This window comes from Rhinolophus sinicus, chromosome 9, assembly GCF_057876585.1.
Source record: "Rhinolophus sinicus isolate RSI-liver-muscle chromosome 9, RSI-T2T, whole genome shotgun sequence".
Taxonomy (NCBI): Eukaryota; Metazoa; Chordata; class Mammalia; order Chiroptera; family Rhinolophidae; genus Rhinolophus; species Rhinolophus sinicus.
Window position 1 is genome coordinate 36,364,603 of NC_142509.1, and position 20,374 is coordinate 36,384,976.

A 20,374-nucleotide genomic window follows, 5' to 3' on the forward strand; every position below is an offset into this window, starting at 1 on the left:
GATACGACACCTAACTCTTACTTGGAGTACTTGGTTTACGATTTGAAGGTGGCAGAGAGGACGATCGCTGTGAAGCAGCATTCAATCTCTTTTGTCTTTGTTGAGCACATTTCTCTGGGGACCGACTTGCATTGACAGACGTTTCAGTTTGCTGAGGATTCACCAATTCTATAAAAGACAAATGTAAAGAAAAGTCAAGCAAGACAAACTTGCTTCAGTGATCTGCTTTTATTAACAGATGGTTACACCAAGCGAGCAGTTCTTCTCCCTCGCTAGGTTATCACGATAATTTGCCAATGTACCACATTATAAGGATAAAAAATGCTTGATGAAGAAAAATGTGGGAGTTTATAATGCATTCATTCTGGTTCTCTGTTTACAACTGGCATTCAAGGTGATTTTTCAAGAGAGTTTATTTTTGGAAATCAGGTCACTAATTTATTTACTAGGAGATACTGCTTTGGATGCAACGCCAAAGATGTTAATGACGTGATTAGCAGGCCGAGCAAGTGAGCACGAGAGTACAGAGTACCCGGAGGAGACGCAAGTACCCAGAGCTGTGAAAAAATAGTATTACAGGTACTTGTTATCTTACTGCTGGGTGCTCAGTACCCAAGACAGCGGAGAGTAGGAAATGGTACATTTACTTTATGAATCCCAAATGTCCGTCATCACTTTTTGATGTGACAAACTGATAGAAGTTTTACAAATATCCTTAGGAATGCCACATAAATCTTTAATAATCAGAACATAACACGTACTTTGCTTTGTATAGAAGGTACATGTTATGCCAAGACTGTGATTAAATTATTAACTACGGGATTTGATGATCTATGAAATGGGGCTGAAGCAGCAGTAAAATCAACTTTTTATTGCATTACTTGAGGAATTTCATTTTAAAGACAGTAATGTAATTAGGGGGCAGGGGAAGCTATCCCTATATCCATAATCCATATCTATATATCAAGTAAGGAATAAAATACTTACTATTTGAAGTGTCCTCTTTCTCCGTCTGTGTGCCCCAATTTTTAAATATTTTTTCTTCATCAAGTTCTTTTAAAGCTCTCATGATTGGTGTGTCTGAAGTCTCTCTCTGTTTTTTTATCAGTAAGTTTGCTGGTGAACTTCCAGGTGAAGAATCCTTTTCCGGAGGAGAATGGTACCTTAAATAATAATTGTAAAATACATGGTACTATGGACTGAAGTTTTGTGTCCCCCTCTGTAGTCCTCAATGTGATATAGTATTTGGAGGTGTGGCCTGTGGGAGGTGATTAGGTTTAGATGAGATCAAGAGGGTGGAACCCCATGATGAGATTAGAGCCCTAATAAGAAGAGGAAGAGATCCAAGATATCTCTCTCTGCAGGTATGCACCAAAGAAAGGGCCTCACCAAGAACCCGATGGACCTGGCTCCCTGATCTTGGACTTAAGAGCCTCCAGAACTGAAGGAAATAAATGTGTGTTGTTCAAGCCGCCTGGTCTACGGTCATTTGTTAGAGCAGCCGGAACTAAGATGCACAGTTCACTGGGTTTTTGGGGGGAGTAACAGGCGAGTTAACAATGATACTCCACAATAAATGTGTATGCTTTCCAATGCAAACAAGTTAAATAAAACTGAACCTGCGTATAACAGACCAGTCCTTTTCCCATCCCAGCACATACAGACATGCTGCACTTATATGGCACCCTGGAGTGTGTGGAGGACGAGAGGATTAACATCCTGTCCTCACCACAAGCTCGAGCGTGGCACACCACTGTGCCAGGAACACAAGTGGGGAGGCTCTGCATAGCCTACAAAAGCAAAATATCCTAAAAGCGTTAGTCTTTCAAAATCAAATAAAAATTAGGTCCTTAGGGCCGGCCTGGTGGCTCAGGCGGTTAGGACTTCATGCTCCTAACTCCAAAGGCTGCCGGTTCAATTCCCACATGGGCCAGTGGGCTCTCAACCACAAGGTTGCCTGTTCGACTCCCGCAAGGGATGGTGGGCTCCGCCCCCTGCAACTAGAAATGGCAACTGGACCTGGAGCTGAGCTGCGCCCTCCACACCTAAGACTGAAAGGACAACAACTTGAAGCTGAATGGCACCCTCCACTACTAAGATTGAAAGGACAACAACTTGACTTGGAAAAAAGTCATGGAAGCACACACTGTTCCCCAATAAAGTCCTGTTCCCCTTTCCCAATAAAATCTTAAAAAAAAAAAAATTAGGTCCTTAAAATTATGACATTAAAGAAACCGGAGATGGCTCTTTATCTCTTCCTGAACACTTAAAGGCAAATGAAATCTCTAAGAACGGTTCCCATGTACGATCTCTGACAGTTATCTTACCCCGGAACACAGGTTTCCTCCAGCTGGTTATCCATTTTCCTATCCTGGATGTCCAAAGGCTGGCCGGTAAAGATAGAATACTCCGCTCCTGGTATCAACCACTTCCGCCTGCTGACATCTGAGGTTGCTAGTGTGCTATGAGAACGAGGAATGTTCTAAGGTGTTAAAAGGTTTGTGCTTCAAGCTAAACTGAGCGCATATTGAAAATGACCTGCTTTGAAGTATTATTTATACATTTGCACAGTGACTTAAAAAAATGCATATAGCAATCTTATTTTAGATATACGAAATCTACAAATATCTACATATATTCAGTTTTAAGATTGAACTGAATTGTTTCACGTTTGTTACGTGCACACACTCTGAACACCCCCTCGCCCACTGCCGCCCTCCATACCCTTCATACCCGCTCCTGCAGCTCAGGGCATGAGCAGAAGCGCGAGTGCCCTCCTGGTCCTCCCAGACCAGCACTGCGAGAGAATTTTCTACCAAAACAGAAGTGTCCTCTATCTGCACAGCCCAGTACGTAGCAGCTAGTCACACACTTCTGTTGAACACTTGAAATGTGGCTAGTGAGACTGAAGAACTAATTTTTAAATGTTATTTGTTTTTTAATTAATTTACATTTCAAAAACCACGTGTGGCTGTTGGCATGTCTGTACTGAATGGCGCAGTTCCCGCCATTCTTAGGAGAACCCTGCTTGTGTGAGGCTCACACCATCGCATGTCCACTGGTCACTGGCTGGGCTTCAGAACATGTCTCATCTTCTCCACACCGACTCCCGCCCTCGGTGTCCACGCATCTGAGCTGGCCCGGACCGCTCTCCAGTGACTTCACTCTTCCTCCTCATTGGCTCCCTCAGAGGATACTTGCTGGACTTTGTCACCAGCAGAGAATGCACCCTCCTTAGGGAACTGGTGCTCCAAAGACTCTTCCGGCGCCCGTGCTCAGGTGTGACCACTGCACACTGAGCGCTGGGCCTGGGGTCCTCGGCCTCCCATTTTCTCTGTACTGACCCCCCCTTGCTTTACTAGTTCCTCTCTCCTGCCTTGGAATGCGCACTCCTGGTACTAATTACTCATCGCCTCGGTGTCCTTCCCAGCTCCCCTTCTGTCACACCCACTGGCAGGGAAACCCGAAGCTGGAGGGTTGCAAAGGTCTACCCCTGCAGCTGAGCTAAAAAAAAACCCTCACCCAACCGTGCAGATTGGGGTGTCATTACAGAATCACTATCACCATCTCAAGGGGACACCCAACACTGCTGGCAACGTCTCTCTCTGTAATCAACGACTCTCCTCAATCCTCTCACCCAGCCTGGACTGTCAGGAGATAACCTCGCATCACACTTCAGAGAGAAAACAGAAACCGTGAGGCGACTGCCATCTTCCTCTCTCTGCTCCCTTTCACAACAAACTTTTTAAGAGTTGTCTCTTTTATCTATTTTCATTTCAACCCCCAGTCACTCCTTTTCCCCAATGTTTACATTAAGAGACATTTCAAACATTCTTAGAAAATTACAAAAAATACTACAACAAGCACTCACCCATTCTCAGTTTTAACAAATGCTAACATCTTACCCTATTTGTTTTTCATTATAAGACATAAAATTGTATGTATACATTTGTTTGTATTTTTAATGACATAATGGGCATAATGTATGCATCCTTTTTAACGCTTTTTCTACTCAACATCACGTTTGAGAGTCATCCATGTTCCTACACACAGCCCTGGCACCTTACCCATTTTTGCACAGTATGAAAGGATCCCAAGTTATTTATTCTTCATCCTGTTGGTGGAGGCTTAGCTTCTAACACACCCCCTTTCAACAACACTGCAATTCACTTGTGTAAGAGTTTCTCTCAGGAAAATATCTAGGAACGGAGCGTGGAATTTGGGGTTTGCCTTCTTCGGCCTCACGCGATACCGCCAGATCACGCTCCAGACAGGCTGTACCAAGTTTCAGTCCAGCCTAATTGGCGAGTACCTAATCCTTCACATCTCTGCCAAATGATAGTGACTGCATTTTAAGTCGGGCTTGTCTGATGGTGTGAGTGGTCTCCCCTTATTGTTTTAATCTGCATTTTTCTGATTACTAGGGAAGTGAGCACCTTTTCATTTTTATTAGCCGTTTGGGTTTCTTTTTCTGTGAACTGCTAGTTCATACTCTTTTATCACATTTTATTGAGGAAGCTGTCTTTTTCTTCTTGATTTGTAGTTCTTTATATTCTGGATATTAATCCGTTACGAGGTCCTCTTCACTTTAAAAACACCAACTATTTCAGGCAGGCACAGACACACACATAATACTCAGGTAGCAACCATCCTGCTTCAGACAAGCTTGGCTGTTTGTTACATATCCTTTAGATTTTTAAAAATGGAACACTACAGATTCAACTGAGGTTCCCTGTGTACCTTTCCAATCTCATTCTCCTCAAAAGCTACCGTTTATATTAAATTTAAGTTCTGCGTTCCCACGTGTATTTTTTATACCTTTACTATATCTGTATGAACCCATAAGGCATGTAAGGCTGTTTTACATGCAAAGTCAGTGTCAATAGTATTCTATTTCTTCTGCAACTAGTTTTTGTTGTTGTTCCATATTGTTCTTAAAATTAAACCACGTTGATCGTCTAGTTCAGGGGTCGGCAAATTTTTTCTGTAAAAAGCCAGATAGTAAATATTTCAGGTTTTCTGAGGCAGATAGTCTCTGCCCCAACTACCCGACTTTGCCTTGTAGCTACAGACAATATACAAATGAGTAAGCCTGGTGCTTTCCAATACAACTTTCTTTACGGACACTGAAATCTAAGTTTCATATAATTTTCACGTGTCATGAAATATTATTCTTTGATTTTTTTCAAACATTTCAAAACCATTCTTTGCTCACAGGCCTTACAAAAACAGGTGGTCAGCTAGATGTGGCCTGGGGGTGACGGTCTGCCAACCCCTGGTCTAGTTTATGCACTGTCACACTAATATTATGCAGAAATGTTTCACAATGCATTGACATTGCAGCTTTTAGACACTGAGGTTTTCTCATTCACTCAATATGCTCCCAACTGACTCCCCTCCTATCAGTCTATCTACACTGTTCTCCAGGCCCAATAACCTCCAGCTCGCAAACCTGACAGGCCCCCGGTCTGTCTCCACCTCACTTGCTCTCTCACCCGGGACTGCTCCAGCCTCCCCTTTAGTTTTCTGGCAGCTCCTTCTGAGGTTCCTTCGCCAACATCAAAACACTGGGGTTCTTCACTCTTCAGGTTTTTGTCCTGGACCCACTTCTCACTCAACACATCCATCCATCCTATAGCTTTAAGTACTATCCAGAAAGACAACTCCCAAAGTTGTAATAGCCTCAGACCTTACTGCTGAGCTCCAAACACAAATTTAAAATCGCCTGCTTGATTTCCACTTAGAACTCACATGAATCTCCAAGTAAAAGATCCAAGATGCAAATTCTGATCTTTACTCCCTAGTTTAAAACATGGCACCCTTAGTTGACAGAAACGAAGGACTTATGTGACACCTCGCCATTCAATTCATAACTGTGTTCTGTGGATTCTACCTCCAGAATCTCTCTCCAATTCTTCTCTTCTGTCCATTTCTATGGCCACTGCCCAGCTAACACCCTGTCTCCTAGCTCTGCAATAGTCTGACTGGACTTTCTGCTTCTACTCTTTTCGTCTCCTCATGGCAGGTACGTTGAACAAATAGAAATCAGATGACACAATTTTACTCTAGAAAGCCCTTCAAAGACTTCCCAACAGACTCAGAGTAAAACCCCAAGTCCTGCCCAAGGCTGGGAAAGCTATGCATGACAGGCCTGTGGTTTCCTCTGGGGCTGCTGTACCTGCCTGGGAATGCTCAGTCCACACTGGCCTCCTTTGGGTTTTCAAACATGCTCAGCTCTTTCCTACCTCAGGACTCAGCTGGGCCAATTTCTCTGCCGTGGCGTCCCTCTTCCCTGCACACTTCCCACTCGAATAACTCTACACATGCTCACCTCTCTGCTTCGAAGTCACCTCCACAGAAGGGCCTTCCCTGACAACAGCCTAGCTCCCTTCTGTTCTCCCTAAACGTTCAAATTCAGTTCGTCACATCATTTGTTTCTTTAAATAATTCACTTGCTACTAAGATTAATTAAGATCTAGAAAACGTTTCTCATTTAACAATTACAACTTAGGTTAAAATTTACAACTTAACAATCTTTTTCTAATAAACGTCATCATGAAGTTATTATTACTCATTAATACTTTTTTTACACCAAAATCATAATAAAAACCAATTCTAATATGAAAAAAACCTATTCTGTAAATGCTTTGTGAAGATAATGCTGAGATTATAACAAAGCTAATTTTGAAAAACTAAAAGGACCAAAAAGTGCATACAACCTAACGAAGATCCATTATCTTAGGTCTTTCTATGAACATGGGAATAACATTTCTGGAATTTTAGGGTTAAAAAACCTTCTAAGATGTTCTAGCCCAGTGTCCTTGTTCTTACAGATAACATAACCGAGCTCCAAAACAACGAAGTGGTTTGCCTAAGGTCACACAGCTGGGCAGAGTCCAAACAATAAAAACGTCCCAAGTCTGCTTACTGCCAATCTACCGTTTCCTCCTTTTGGCACATACCTCTTTCTGTGTAACAGCTTTCACGCCATCTGAAAATTAGATGTTTTCACACATCTAAATTCTATAATGACATTTAACCCTTTCTTTTGATTTACACAGATAAGCTTCTGAGTTCAGTAAAAGGGTGCATCTATTTTTAGCTTTAGAGATTAAACGCAGTGACTTACTTGGCACGTGATGGTCTCACAGGAGCTCTAGAATTATGACGAAGACGTAACATATTTTCATGCTCTACTTGCTTCACCTGAGCTTCAAGTTTTGAAATTGTTCTGATTCACAAGCAATAAGATAAATTTAAGTACATTTCAACAAATGTAAAATATAGCTCAACTACAAATTAGTTATTTAACAGACCTTTCTAGAAAAGGGGTGACAAATGAGCTGCATGTCCATAAACCTTTTCACAGTAAAACGCCATCGTTAACTTTATAAAGCTGAACATTTATTCTCAGGGAGAATAAATAAAAGGGCAAATATATTAAACTGCACAGAGAAGCACTTCATATCCCACAACTGAAGGCAAGGAAACAATGAATGGACTTAATCTAGCAAGTAAAAAAATTATAAATTTGACTACAGATCAAAATCTACAACGTATGAATTAAAAATAAAATAAATTCAAGTATTCAAATAAACTGCAGTTCTACCTGTTTAATGTTGAAATGCATATTCATGTATATGAAATACACATAGGTAACACTTTCACAAAAGAGGAAGCAGGCTTAACTTCCAGTAACAGAGCTATTAAAAAGAACTTCCTAATTTTTCAAAAGATGCAAAGGCTAAATTGTCCCCAACAACTCAACCTACAGGTTGCTCATCAAATTTGTGCCATGTTCAGAATAAAAGCCTATTTTCCACTTTACCAACAGAAAATAAGTACTCTGGCCAATTGTTTTGAGTATATCTTGGCATTCTTTCTGTTCTTTTATACTTTGCACATGTCTTAGCTTGTCTTTTAAATGCAAATCCTTACCTACCCTGTTGCAGGAAGGTTTGAGAAGGAACAGCTCAAACAGCGCTGGCGCTTTCTACTGACCTGGTAAGGAAGCCATCACTAGAACTGAACGTATGTATCGCAGCCAAGACCTGAGCAGATGAGAAAGCTGGACAGCCTTCCTGTCCCCCGCCCAACAAGGGAAGTCCTGAAGGGTGCAGTGAAATCTCCAAATAAGGGACATTACTTATCTCCAAATGCAAAAACATGCTCTAAAGCCAATCAGAAATATCTGACCATTGTGCCACAGGCACCAGTTATGACTGTTCCTACCTAATTAAGCAAATCAGACCATGAGTACAGTCCCCAAACCAGGTCTTCAGCAAAGCACATGACCACAAAATTGGTGTGAATGCTGTTTTCTTTCTGGAGCATAAAAATAATTCAGTGAACTAGACTGCGGCTTAAAATTCTTTTCAATAATTTAGCATCATTTAGATTTTCCCTATGCTTAGAAAACACATGATGTTTGGGGAAATGCAACCTCTCAGGCACAACCACCAATATATTTGAATCATTTAAAAATTTTCTTTGGCTAAAATCAAAAGTATTTCTACATAAGGGGAAAATCAGGAGAAAGCCTAATCTCAAAGGGCTTTAAAAAACACAAAATTTCTTTCCATCACTTTGACACAGACACTTACTTAAGTGCTGAAAGAACAATTAGAGGAATCCGCTTAGCAGTGAGACAAAACATTTTACCTTTTCAAATCAGAAATCTGAGTTTGTGCATCAAGCAATTTGTTCTCGGTTGTATTTAACGTATCCTATGAAAATAAAGGAAAAATTCAGAGAACAGAAGATAAATATTCAAGGGTAGTCCTTTTATTTAAAACTGCATAATACAAACCTAATCTAAGGCTACACCAGGGAGCTGCAAACAAAACTGGGTGGGTCCTCAGCAAATATGGCACCAGCCACGGAGGCAACAGACAGAATTCAAGGAAAAGAAAGAGCGCGAAACACTGGCTCACACAGAAGCTGTGTGTTCAGATAGAGCCCATTATGCTTTGCTTGACTTGAAATAATCCAGTGTTAACATGAACATATTTGAACCACAAACTTGATAAAACCTTAGTAAATGGCAAAACAAATCCTCCCGAGGATGCGATTTCAGATATAATGACTGGCTTGAGCCCCAACACTCTTGGCTGCTGGCCTTGTCACTACGCCTTAATAATCACAGCCCTACATTTCATGCAGCGGAAATACTCGGGCCCGCTCACTGCATCACCGTGGGGTTCACTGAGTCCCCAACAGGCAGCTTCCAGGCAGAGCTTCAATGAAGAATTCAAACATCAGTAAGCCCAACCCCACACAAAGCCAATGCTTTGAGAAACAATACTTTGTATTTACAGAGCATTAAATAATTATTGGCGTCTGTATGGGACCTTATACTCTTCTATAAATTTCATCTCAACTCATCTCAAAGGCAATAGCTATTCAATAAATACTTGTTAAGTTAACAAATCCAACAAACTTGTGAACTAAATGGCAGATATTTGAAAATAAGAATATTGACACAGAGGGTAAGTGAGTGGCCTAGTTCAAATAGCTAGATTGGAACGGGGTGGGGGAGTCCTGGGGGGGAGGGAAGGGTCAGAGCTCCCCATCTAATCCTCTTCCCCCACAGGAAGTTCAGAACATGAATGACAAACAATTATTACCTTCACTCTTTCGTGTTCTTTTCCAAGGGACTCATACTCTCCTAAGAGCTGCAAGGGAGAACAAAGAAGGGCACCACAAAATTAAACATTGTAATATCAACTGAAGGGTATTCTATATATAACTGCCCACACTCTTTAAAAATGCCAATGTCACAACAGAGAAAAGTTAACACACTGTTTTAGATTAAAGGCAACTAAAGAGATAAGAGAAGATAAAGCATGATCCTGGGTTGGACCCCGGACTGGGGAAAAAGTGCCATAAAGGAGCAATTCGGATATGGGTTTCTGTAGTCTGGTAACTGTTCCGTGGCCATGTATGAGAAGGGGATACCTCCCGAAAATTAGGGGTAAAGGGGCATGATGCCTACAACTTACTCTCCAGTCGTTCAAGAAAACAAATACGCCTGTGTGAACACGTACATACAGTGGGGCTGATAAAGCAAACGTGGTAAAATGTTAGCCACTGCTGGTCCTAGGTAAAGGGGATATGACAGTTCTTGCAAGTTTTCTGTAAGTTTGACTTTATTTCAAAATAAAAAAATAAAACAAAAGTAATATCAGTCAATACCCTTTAAGTAGTATTTTAAAAGATTAAAATGTATTTGCATTGTTCTCTTTTGAATTGTTACAGACTACTTCTTGCTAAGTTAGTTCCACAGAGTCAAATTACAATCCCAAAAGTATAATTAGGTAATGTATTTTAAAATACATGTGAGTTTTCTAGTTAAAGACAGATTCATCACAGAATTTTCTTTTTATCCTGAGATCCCACCAAATTAACAATGAAGCCATTGAAAAGAGAACAAAAGAGGTAACAGCAACACGTGAAAGATGTCAGTGAAGACGAGGCAAGCAGCAAGGCAGGGAAGGCTGTGCTGAGGCTCAGGGCCTGAGTAAGGGATGGTAATGACAAAGAGGTTGAGCCCTCAGATCTGAACCTCGGATTCAGTGGTGGACAGGGTGCAAGTTCAGGGCTGACCACAGGGAACTGGCCGCAAGTCCTTAAGGAGAGTGGTCAGAGGTCAGGAGCCATCCCATACAGCAGTACACTGTCCAGCCAGGACACAGGACACAGGACACATGAAGGGGAGAAAAATGCAACTTTGGAAACCTAAGTATAGCAGAGAAGGGGAGGCAAAGGGATAAAATGAGAAATTGACTAAGGAAAAGTCTTCAAGTTGATGCCCCTCTCCCTCAGGGCCCCCAGAGCCTGGCTGACGGGTCCCGGAGAAGGGGCTGGAGGCTCTTCTTTGGGAAACTGATCCACCTCAGAAAAAAAGACGTCTACATATTCATCTGGAGGTCCCCGAACCAAATGGTTGGTGTCACTCCACGACTGTCTGTGAGGACTACCAGGAAGCCAGTCCCCTTTAGGCACACAGAGCTTTTAAAATAAAATAGATGATGGAAGGGGAGGCCGGATGGCTCAGCCGGTTAGACAGTGAGCTGTCAACAACAAGGCTGCCGTTTCAATTCCTACATGGGATGGTGGGTTGCGCCCCCTGCAACTAAGATTGAAAATGGCGACTGGATGTGGAGACGAGCTGCACCTTCCACAACTAGATTGAAGGACAACAACTTGGAGCTCATGGGCCCTGGAGAAACACACTCTTCCCCAATAAAAATTTAAAAAACAAAAGCAAAAATACAAATATTAAAAAAAAAAAGATGATGGAAAAGGAGGGGGAAAAAGCCATGGGACGGGGGGGGCGGAGAAAGGAAGAGATCAATCCTCAGGTCTCTTCATTCACAACATGAAACAGTGAAACAAAGTCTTAAAAATTCTGATAAAAAAAAAAAAAAAATTCTGATAAAAAGAAAATATACACTCAGAATTCTAAACTTAGCAAATGACATGTGAAGGACCTAAATCTTCATCCACAATAATTATGGATAATGTTAAAAAAAATCAAGAAATAACAATGAAAGCACATTATTTAGAAATATACAGATAAGCAGAACATAGTACCTAAGGGGAAAATCCTCTAACATAGGATGTAAAAGGACTTAATTAAGAAAAGTGTGATACTTTGGTGGAGACTTTTTTTAAGATTTAAATAGATAGATATAAACCATGTTCATGGTCATGTAAGGGAAGACTCAGTATTATACGTCTTGGTTATCTCCAAGTCCATCCATAAATTCTGGAGAATTCCAATCAACAACAGAGTTTTTGAAGAAATGTGTTAAGCTGACAGTAATATTTATATCAACTAAAACAGGCTCAAGAATAGGCAAAAAAACTTTTAAAACAATGACAAAATAAAGGGAAGGAAACACTACCCCCCACACACACAAAAAAATCAAAGCTTGTTGTAAAATACTAGTAATTAAGATAGTGTGGTCTCAACTCAGGGACAAAAAATAAACCAATGGAACAGACTCGCAAGCCCCGAACAGACTCATACAAGAAAGAAACACAACAGAAGTGACATTAAAAGTCAGTAGATATAGGATAATCTATTTTAAAATGGTGCTGTGACAATTGGTTAATCATTTGAAAAACAATTAAGTTCAATTCCTGTCTCAAGCCATAGATAAGAGGTAATTTGGGATGGATTAAATGCCTAAATAGATAAAGCAAAGCTTTATAATTTTATTTGGGAATATTTATGAAAATCATTTTCCCATCTTCCGGTAGAAAATAATTTTTGTAAAGAAGACATAAAAGAGGCCCAAACCATAAATGAAAAGACTGTATTTTGGACATTAAAATACACAACTGGGGGGGTGGCCGGTTAGCTCAGTTGTTTAGAGCGCAGTGCTAATAACACCAAGGTTGTCGGTTCAATCCCCGCATGGGCCACTAGCTACGCCTTCCTTAAAAACAAACAAACAAACAAATAAAATACCATGAAAAAAATGGTTAAGACAATAAATTAAAAAACAACAACACAAAACTTGTACCCCATGAAAAATACCACAAATAGAGTGAAAAGCAAGCCACAAGCAGAGAGAACTGCTCTATAAATAACCATTTAACATCAATCACACTGACAGAGGGTTCACAGTACCGAGCAATGGAAAAAAATCGAAAAAAATAAAAATTCTCATACATTACTGGTGGGAAAGTAACTAGTGTGTCCATTTCTAAGAGCAATTTAACAACACTGAATTAAGATGACAACACTCATTTCCTATGTCCCAGCCACTGTACTCACAGGTATACGTAATCTTGGGACAGACTGTATTTCCCCAAAATGGCCACAGCAATATCTCTGTTCACACAAGCTCTTTCAGAACCTTGCTATGCCCCATCAAGAGGTGGCATCTATTTCCTCTTCCTTTGAACCCAGGCAGGACTTGGGGACTGTTTAACAAGTAGTAGTGACACTGTAGAATTTCCAAGGCTAGGTCATACCAGGCCAGAGGCTAAGGAAGCTTGTCCTTGGTACTCGGCCATCGTGCAGCCAGGAAGCCCCAACTAGCCGGCTACGTGGAGAGTAAAGAAGACGGAACAGAGCACACTGCAGTCTCAGGGGGCGGCATCGTGTACAGTCAGCCCCCAGCTGCCGGAGGGCCCAGATGCCGCACAGCTGAGACGAGCTGTCCCTGCTTGCCCAGTCCGAGTCCCCAACCACTGAGTCCATGAGCGGAACATGCCCAGTTCAGGGGTCACTGTTTTGCAGCCACGGTCACAGGAATGCTACCCTGGAGGTGCTGGCACACATTGGCATAAGGAGACCAGTACAGGGACGTTCATGGCAGTGTTGCTGAGAACACTCACACAGAGAAAAGGACACTCGGTAAAAAGAACGGAAATCTGAATGCAGTATGGAGTTTACTTAAGAATAATGTATCAGTATTGGTTCATTAATTGTAGCAAATGTACCATACCAATGTAAGATATTAATAACAGGGTATGTGGGAACACTCTATCTTCTTAATTTTTCTGTAAATCTAAAATGTTCTAAAAACTAAGGTATTTTTTTGAAAAGTGTGACTGGAAACTACAAAAGTTTTCAGACATGGAAGGTCCCAAAATTTATCTCCATGCATTCTTTTTTTCAGGAAATGTATGTGAACAAAACAAAGAGTTAAACCAAGAAAGAAGACACAGGATCTACATAATACAACAGCTCCAATGAAGGAAAGAAGCAAAGCCCATTCCCAGGACGAGAGTGAAGGCAAGTTCAAGAACATCTGTGGATCAGACCTTGGGAGCAACCAGTTCGGACTGAAAGAAGGGTATTTGGGGAAGCAAGTGCTATGCATATCGAAAACTAAGCACATAAAAAACAAGGCAATTATTACTTCTGGGGAAAATACAAGTTGTAAGAGAAAGGAAAGGTAATCATTGCCCACTGCAGCTTAGCTCTGAACAATACTTACATAGACATAAAAAATACTGAATACCGATCTAACTTAAGTGACAATATATCATATTTCAAATCTAAGACACCACTGACAGGAAATCATACCACTATTTTATTTACCACTGAAAGAGAAAAAAAATGCTGTTACCAATTAAAATATGACACTATGGTATAAAGATGCATTCCAATTTCAGAGTTGTTAAAATGTAAAAGAATAAGCTTCTTTAAATCAATTTAATATGTTAACCACAGTGGGAGGAGAGGGAGAGTATCTGTATTTGGAACAATGGTGTAAGAAAGCTAAACTGACCTTGCAACAGAAGGAAGTCAATACAATGTCTGAAATGAATTGACAGGAAAAGAAAGAGCCATACAAGTTTCTTATTTAGAAACATGAAGAAAAGTGCTAGAAGAAACACCTAAAAGGGCTGAAAGTAACAGCCTCTAGGGTAGGGAACTCTAAGGTAAGGAGAGGTGGAAAGACTTGTTTTTCATTGGAGATTTGACTATTTCAACCATTTACGTGTATTGCCTTCATGAAAATAAATTTTAAAAAACCAAAGCAACAAGAATCAAACCTAAAGCTATCAGGAAGAAACTTTCACCAGCCAAAATACTTTTAGATTTTTGATGCACCGTAACAAAGACAAACTTAGGAAAAAATTACACAATCTGAAACTTACTCCAGTTTCAATGTTACACAAATCCAAATTTAAGTGAAATTAAATTGAAGTGAAAAAAATTCAATCAAACCCGTTCTAAATCTGGTTCATTTTACCCTGCCAGACACAAAGACGTTGATTTAAGATAGCTCAAAAGTTGACCTGCTAAAGACAGAAAGGCGTGGGAGTGACACCACAGTTTGACAGGCTCTGACTTCCTGCTTCAAGATAAGACCCAACTGACTCCATCCGAACGGTAGGTAAACTTGCAGCTACAGCAAAGTTGTGTAAAACAAAAATGAACGTGGAAAAAGTTATAAGAGCTTGTAAAAAGCACAATATCTAAAATTACTTTTAGCCAACCATGTCATTAAGTCACCATTCTTTGTCACTTACATCTTGAAACATTTTGTTTTCTTGTTTTAGTCTAGCTTCTTTATCATCTGAGAGTTTGTAAGCATTCTCAAAAGCTTCTTCTAAATCCTGCAGTCTAGATTTTAGTCGAATGATGGTATTGTCTTTTTCTTTATTACTTGTTCGCATTTCCTCGATTCGTTCCTGCAAAATTTTGGAGGCACTGCTGGCTGCACTGAGGCGTTCTCTGAAATCACTCTATAAAACAAAGACAAGGATGACAAAGTGTTTTTATTAAGAAAAATAGATGTTTCAACAGCAGCTAATAAATTGTGGGTGTTAAAATACAAAGCAAAGTAATAAAACAAAACACACAAATGGCAATCAACACATTTAATTAATATTTTGTTATACCTTGGAATGGAGACTAATAGAAAGGATTACTCTACTAGAATAATTAGCTCCATGAGATTATCATAAGATGTAGACAGAAAACCATTGTCTGAGGCATTACGATTCTAGGACTAACCTGTAGATCACTTTAATGAGGAAAAATAACCATGGCAATTAGGGAAATGATTCTGAAAGTATAGCTGGAATTTGTTGCCCCACATTAATATTTATGGACAAAAAAAGTACTTCTTAACCTACTCTTTCACTTACTAAGAAAATTAAAAGTTCAAAATGTATGTGATCCATGAATATTCACTCAACAATCACTTTTTACACATCCACTAGTACAACCAGATGCTAGGGTGGCTAGAAATATAAGATAAACATTAAAGACAAGTCCCTGACTTCATTAAGTTACAGTTTAGGAAGAGACAAAGATAACTAAAAAAACACCAAAGCTAAAGACACAGTGTATAGAACATAACTGACACTTCCCACCAAAACACTGTTTAGTAAAGTTACGTATAAAATAAAACTTGGTAAGACATGAAAAATAAGTTATGTATTTAAAAGTTTATGCATTCCTTGTCATATACCTAAGAAAACGGAAAACATGTCCACATAAAATCTTGTATACAAATGTTCATAGCCCAATCATTCATAACAGCCAAAAAGTGAAAACCACACAAACATCTATCACCTGAAGAATCAATAAATAAAATGTGGCCTGTCCATGCAATGGGATATTATTCATCCATAAAAAGGAATGAAGCTCTGATACATGCCACAATGTGGAACCTTGAAAACATCATGCTAAGTGAAAGAAGCCGGACCCAAAAAGTCACATATTGCATGATTCCATTTACATAAAATGTCCAGAATAGGCAAATCCATTAAAATAAAGCAGAGCAGTGGTTGCCAAGGGAGAAGGAAGCGAGCGGGGGTGATGGCTAAGGGGCTCGGGTTTCTTTTTGACTGAGAAAAATGTTCTAAAATTAACTGTGATGATGGCTGCACACGTTTGTGAATATACTAATATACTAAAAATGATACACGAATATACTAAAAACCGCTGAACTGTACACTTTAAAAGAGTGAGTTTTACGATATACAAATTTTTTACGATATCCCAATAAAAAATTAAATTTTTAAAGGGTAGAAGTTTATAATATCATATAAAGCCAGCGGCACTCAAACTATAAATTTACTTAACAATAGCACATCCTAAAGGAGAAGACAAAAACACATAAGCAATGGTTCCATAAAACTATTTGTCTCTAAAGTACAATTAACAAAAAGGCCTTAGTTTAACATTAAGCCACTAGAACAACAACAAAAAATAGAATACTTACCACTTCTATTTCTAGTAAGTTATTCTTATTTTCAAGTGTTCTCACACGACTAGTAGCTTCATCCAGAGCACTACCTAATTGGCTACACCTAAAAAGCACAAATTAAAACGAAACAATTAGAAGATAAAACCCTTCAGAGTATTTTATCCGTATTATATAAACCTACCCGATTCTGCAATATATCACATAACACCAGTTCTCCCACGTCAGGTGACTCTGGATGCCTTTTCAGTAAAATACACCCCAATGAACCTGATATTATAGTATCCAGAGAAAATAATGACATGAAAAGATCCCTAAGAAATATTAAGTGAACAAAGCAAGAGATGAACAAATTCTTACACACCCATGTTCACAGCAGCATTATTCACAGTCGCCAAGAAGTGGAAGCAACCCAGTCCATCAAGGGATGGCGGGTAAACAAAATGCAGTATGTGTGTATACATAATGGAATACTATTCAGTCTTAAAAAGGAAAGAAATCCTGACACCAGCCATCACATGGGTGAACTTGGAGGGCATTACGCTAAGTGAAACAAGCCAATCACAAAAGGATAAATACTGTGTGATTCCACTTATACAAGGTACCCAGAGGCATCAAATTCATAGAAACAGAAAGCAGAATGATGGTTGCCAGGGGTTGAAACACTGATAAAACTGTTCTGGAAAGAAATACCACTAGGTAAGTGTAGGTTTATTAACTGTATTTTTCTGCTATGCCAGAGATCACGTCCCCTGAGTTGTAACCGTGTGACAACAATCTGATATCACAGCTGGCCTATAATTTATAAGTGTTAATGGCCCCATTTGCAGTAGTAGTGGGATTCTCCAATTTGCAACTTAAAGTTTGAAAAAAATCTGCTTGTATGCTGACAACACAATGTTGGTTTTTGTCTTAGGTGAATCATTTCTCCAGTTCTACTAAATGATTGCGACTTCGCCTTTTGTTTCTGTTGTTCTCTGTAACATCCAGTTTTACACTGTAAGCCAGCTCTAACCCTTCCCGGGATAGCAGGAGAAAACAATGTATCCCTATTGTTTCCACGCTACTGTCACATGTACTACAGAACCCTGTGTTCCCACTGTTACTGTTATAACCCTGACTTCCAATTTGCTCCCCCTGCAGTCTCTCTGTGCTCTATGCTCGAGCAGCTAACTTCCAGTCATAAAGATATTTTAAGCAGCTATCATTTACTAGGTACTGTCTTTGGCACCCTGTCTTTTCTACTGCTGGTCTTCTTTCACACTTCTGTTTTCCAACCGGAAGTACCTGTGGTCTTCTTTGCCTTCTTAAAAGAAAAAGAAAAAAAAAAAGAACCAACTTCCCCTAGCCTGCTATCTTCTCTTTCCGTTTTGTCCTAGAAAACCTAAAGCTGGCATTTTTTTTTCTGGCTCTTTTCAAATTACTTCTCTCCACCACTGCACCCCCATCCTACCCCCAACAGCAAAATGGAAGATGCAGACACTCAGGAATGAGCATGTTAATGACCACAGCAAATGCAAACTAGTGTAGAGGCCAGTTTTACCAGAATTCTGCCAATCAAACTGCTAACCGGACCTGAAGATTTCAGGTTCCTCCTAAGCCTTTTCTAAGGGACTGTTTTTTTTGCCCTAGAGAAACATTCTTTGCTGTCATCTAGACCTGAGCAGTTTTCAATCTAAGTCCCATTTAATTGTAAAGGATGTTGCAAGCACGCTGTTATTAGTACTAGATAAAGCGTCAAATTTTGTATAATGAATGATTCTCTCTGTCTAAAATAAGTGTAAAGCTATCCCTGACACAGGGCCACTCTCCCCTATGTTTCTAAGTTTGTTTGTTTTTTAAACAGGGTAATTGCTTCCACAGGTTCATGAGTGTCTGGGTATAAAACAAGGTTGAGACCTGCCCCAGGACACTAGTCACATACTTATTAGGGGATCCACATGTTGTACTAATGCTCCCATGAGTGACATTCCTTTACATATACAAAGTATGCTCAACTTTTTCAGAATTTTGCCCATATGAAACAACTGTCCTCCTGTGGGTTATCAGTCTTATAAAATGCAGGTTCAAATCTGTAAAAATAATTACTTAGGCAAACATGTTTCTGTGTTAAAATTTTCAAATCTGAAGCACACACTTTCAAAGTGTTTTATCATTACAAAATATGGTACTTTGGGGAAAACAATATATCCGAGGTGGAGAAACACTAACAGTTAAATTATATATATATATAAAGAAAACTATAGTTGAATTATAAATTTTACCTGTCTACAAGAATTTGATTGGTTTTCTTCCAATCTTCAATTGCAGAAATTTCTTTTGCCTCCAATTTCTGTTTCACACTATTTATTTCTGATTCGTAATAAGCTCGGAGATCTGCTATGTGTCGAGCATGCTTCTCCTTCAGGTTCTGCCTGATCCTGTTGGGGAGAGTAAAAAAAATTATTAGGAAAGCATTTCTTCACTTTCTATTTCATACAAGAAACCAAGAACACAATTATTCTCATAAGCAAAACTACAGCCTTTTTCCTCACAGAAAATATAAATAGATCAATACACAAGCTGACTATTAATAAAGTGAAGTAAAAAAAAGACTTGGAATATTTAATATTTAGATGGTCTATTTTAAAAAGGCTGTATCTTTTTTTTAACTTAAGATTTTACATATTACTACAGTTCAATAAAAACCATTTTCATCATCTAAGCAGACACCACAGAAAATCTATTAACATTATGAGCCATTCACTGAAATACATACTTAGACAATATCACAGGATCTTCCAGGGAAGTCAATGAAATGCATTCTGGGGCACTGTTGGCTGTACCTGGAAGCTGGGACTGACTGACCGAGGCTGGAGTTACCATGACAGTGCTTTCTTCATCTATAGTGTTGACCGAGGTGTCATTACTAGTAACAGTATATGCTGAGGGAAACGTGGAACTGGTCCTACTGTCATTTTGGAATGCATGAATTTTCCAGGAGTTCACTGGGGACGTTTTTGTATTTGAAGGACATTTGGGGAATCCAGATAACTGAGAAGCGATGTTACTTGCTTGAGAAAATGAGTCTATGTCAGAGTGACTGGACATACTAGGTTCTAGCACAGAGTCTGGTGAAAAGGCTATTCTGTCACCAAGGGCACTCAGAAAGCCCTGTGGCTGAATCCCTGGTGTCTGCTGATTTGGCTTCATGTGTAACGTTGGATCGAGAGTCAGTACCTGGAAATAAGACAGACAACAGTGAGGTTTCTCCCTCAGCAGTCAGTGCTGGTTTTTAAGCGAGTAGGCTTTAGGTCTCCTAAGGGAATAGAGCGTAAGATAAGTCACAGTCATGAAGCAGCTCTCATTGTCACTCAGCAGAGTGCTGACAACTTTACCTCAGGTGGGTGATTTGGGTTGGAAGCAGAAGTGAGATTCCTCTCAGGTAACTGCTTGTTTTCCCTTTGTTTTTTATGATAAATATCCTTCAGTGATGGTAGCTTCATCTCATTACTAGTATTAGACTTAAAGATACAAAACAAAATTATTTAAATAATAATGTCAACGATGAAAAAACTTTAGACTACCAAAACCTATTATTATGAGTCTCCCTCAGAATGAAAATGTTTTCATATCCCCAATCAATATTAAGGGGATAATTTGAAACTAAGTTAGTTAGCAGCCTAAGAATACTTCCAAAGAATAAGCCT

General features: G+C 39.6%; 1 protein-coding gene across 12 annotated transcripts in view; it reads right to left on the reverse strand.

Annotated features, from left to right (window-relative positions):
- Window positions 1-20,374, reverse strand: part of MPHOSPH9 (M-phase phosphoprotein 9) — a 49,548-nt gene that overhangs the window by 10,062 nt on the left and 19,112 nt on the right. For 9 of the 12 annotated variants that reach the window (XM_019734003.3, XM_019734005.3, XM_019734002.3 and 6 more), the window contains exons 9-19: window positions 20,063-20,188; window positions 19,444-19,904; window positions 18,950-19,105; window positions 16,704-16,791; window positions 15,001-15,216; window positions 9,627-9,674; window positions 8,662-8,726; window positions 7,130-7,231; window positions 2,328-2,462; window positions 988-1,163; window positions 22-168 (exon numbers count right to left, since the gene is read on the reverse strand). In XM_019734003.3, the coding sequence (XP_019589562.3) occupies window positions 22-168; window positions 988-1,163; window positions 2,328-2,462; window positions 7,130-7,231; window positions 8,662-8,726; window positions 9,627-9,674; window positions 15,001-15,216; window positions 16,704-16,791; window positions 18,950-19,105; window positions 19,444-19,904; window positions 20,063-20,188 (1,720 nt within the window). The remainder of the gene's footprint in view (window positions 1-21; window positions 169-987; window positions 1,164-2,327; window positions 2,463-7,129; window positions 7,232-8,661; window positions 8,727-9,626; window positions 9,675-15,000; window positions 15,217-16,703; window positions 16,792-18,949; window positions 19,106-19,443; window positions 19,905-20,062; window positions 20,189-20,374) is intronic. The other 3 variants (XM_088801054.1, XM_088801052.1, XM_088801051.1) reach the window with 1 other exon arrangement.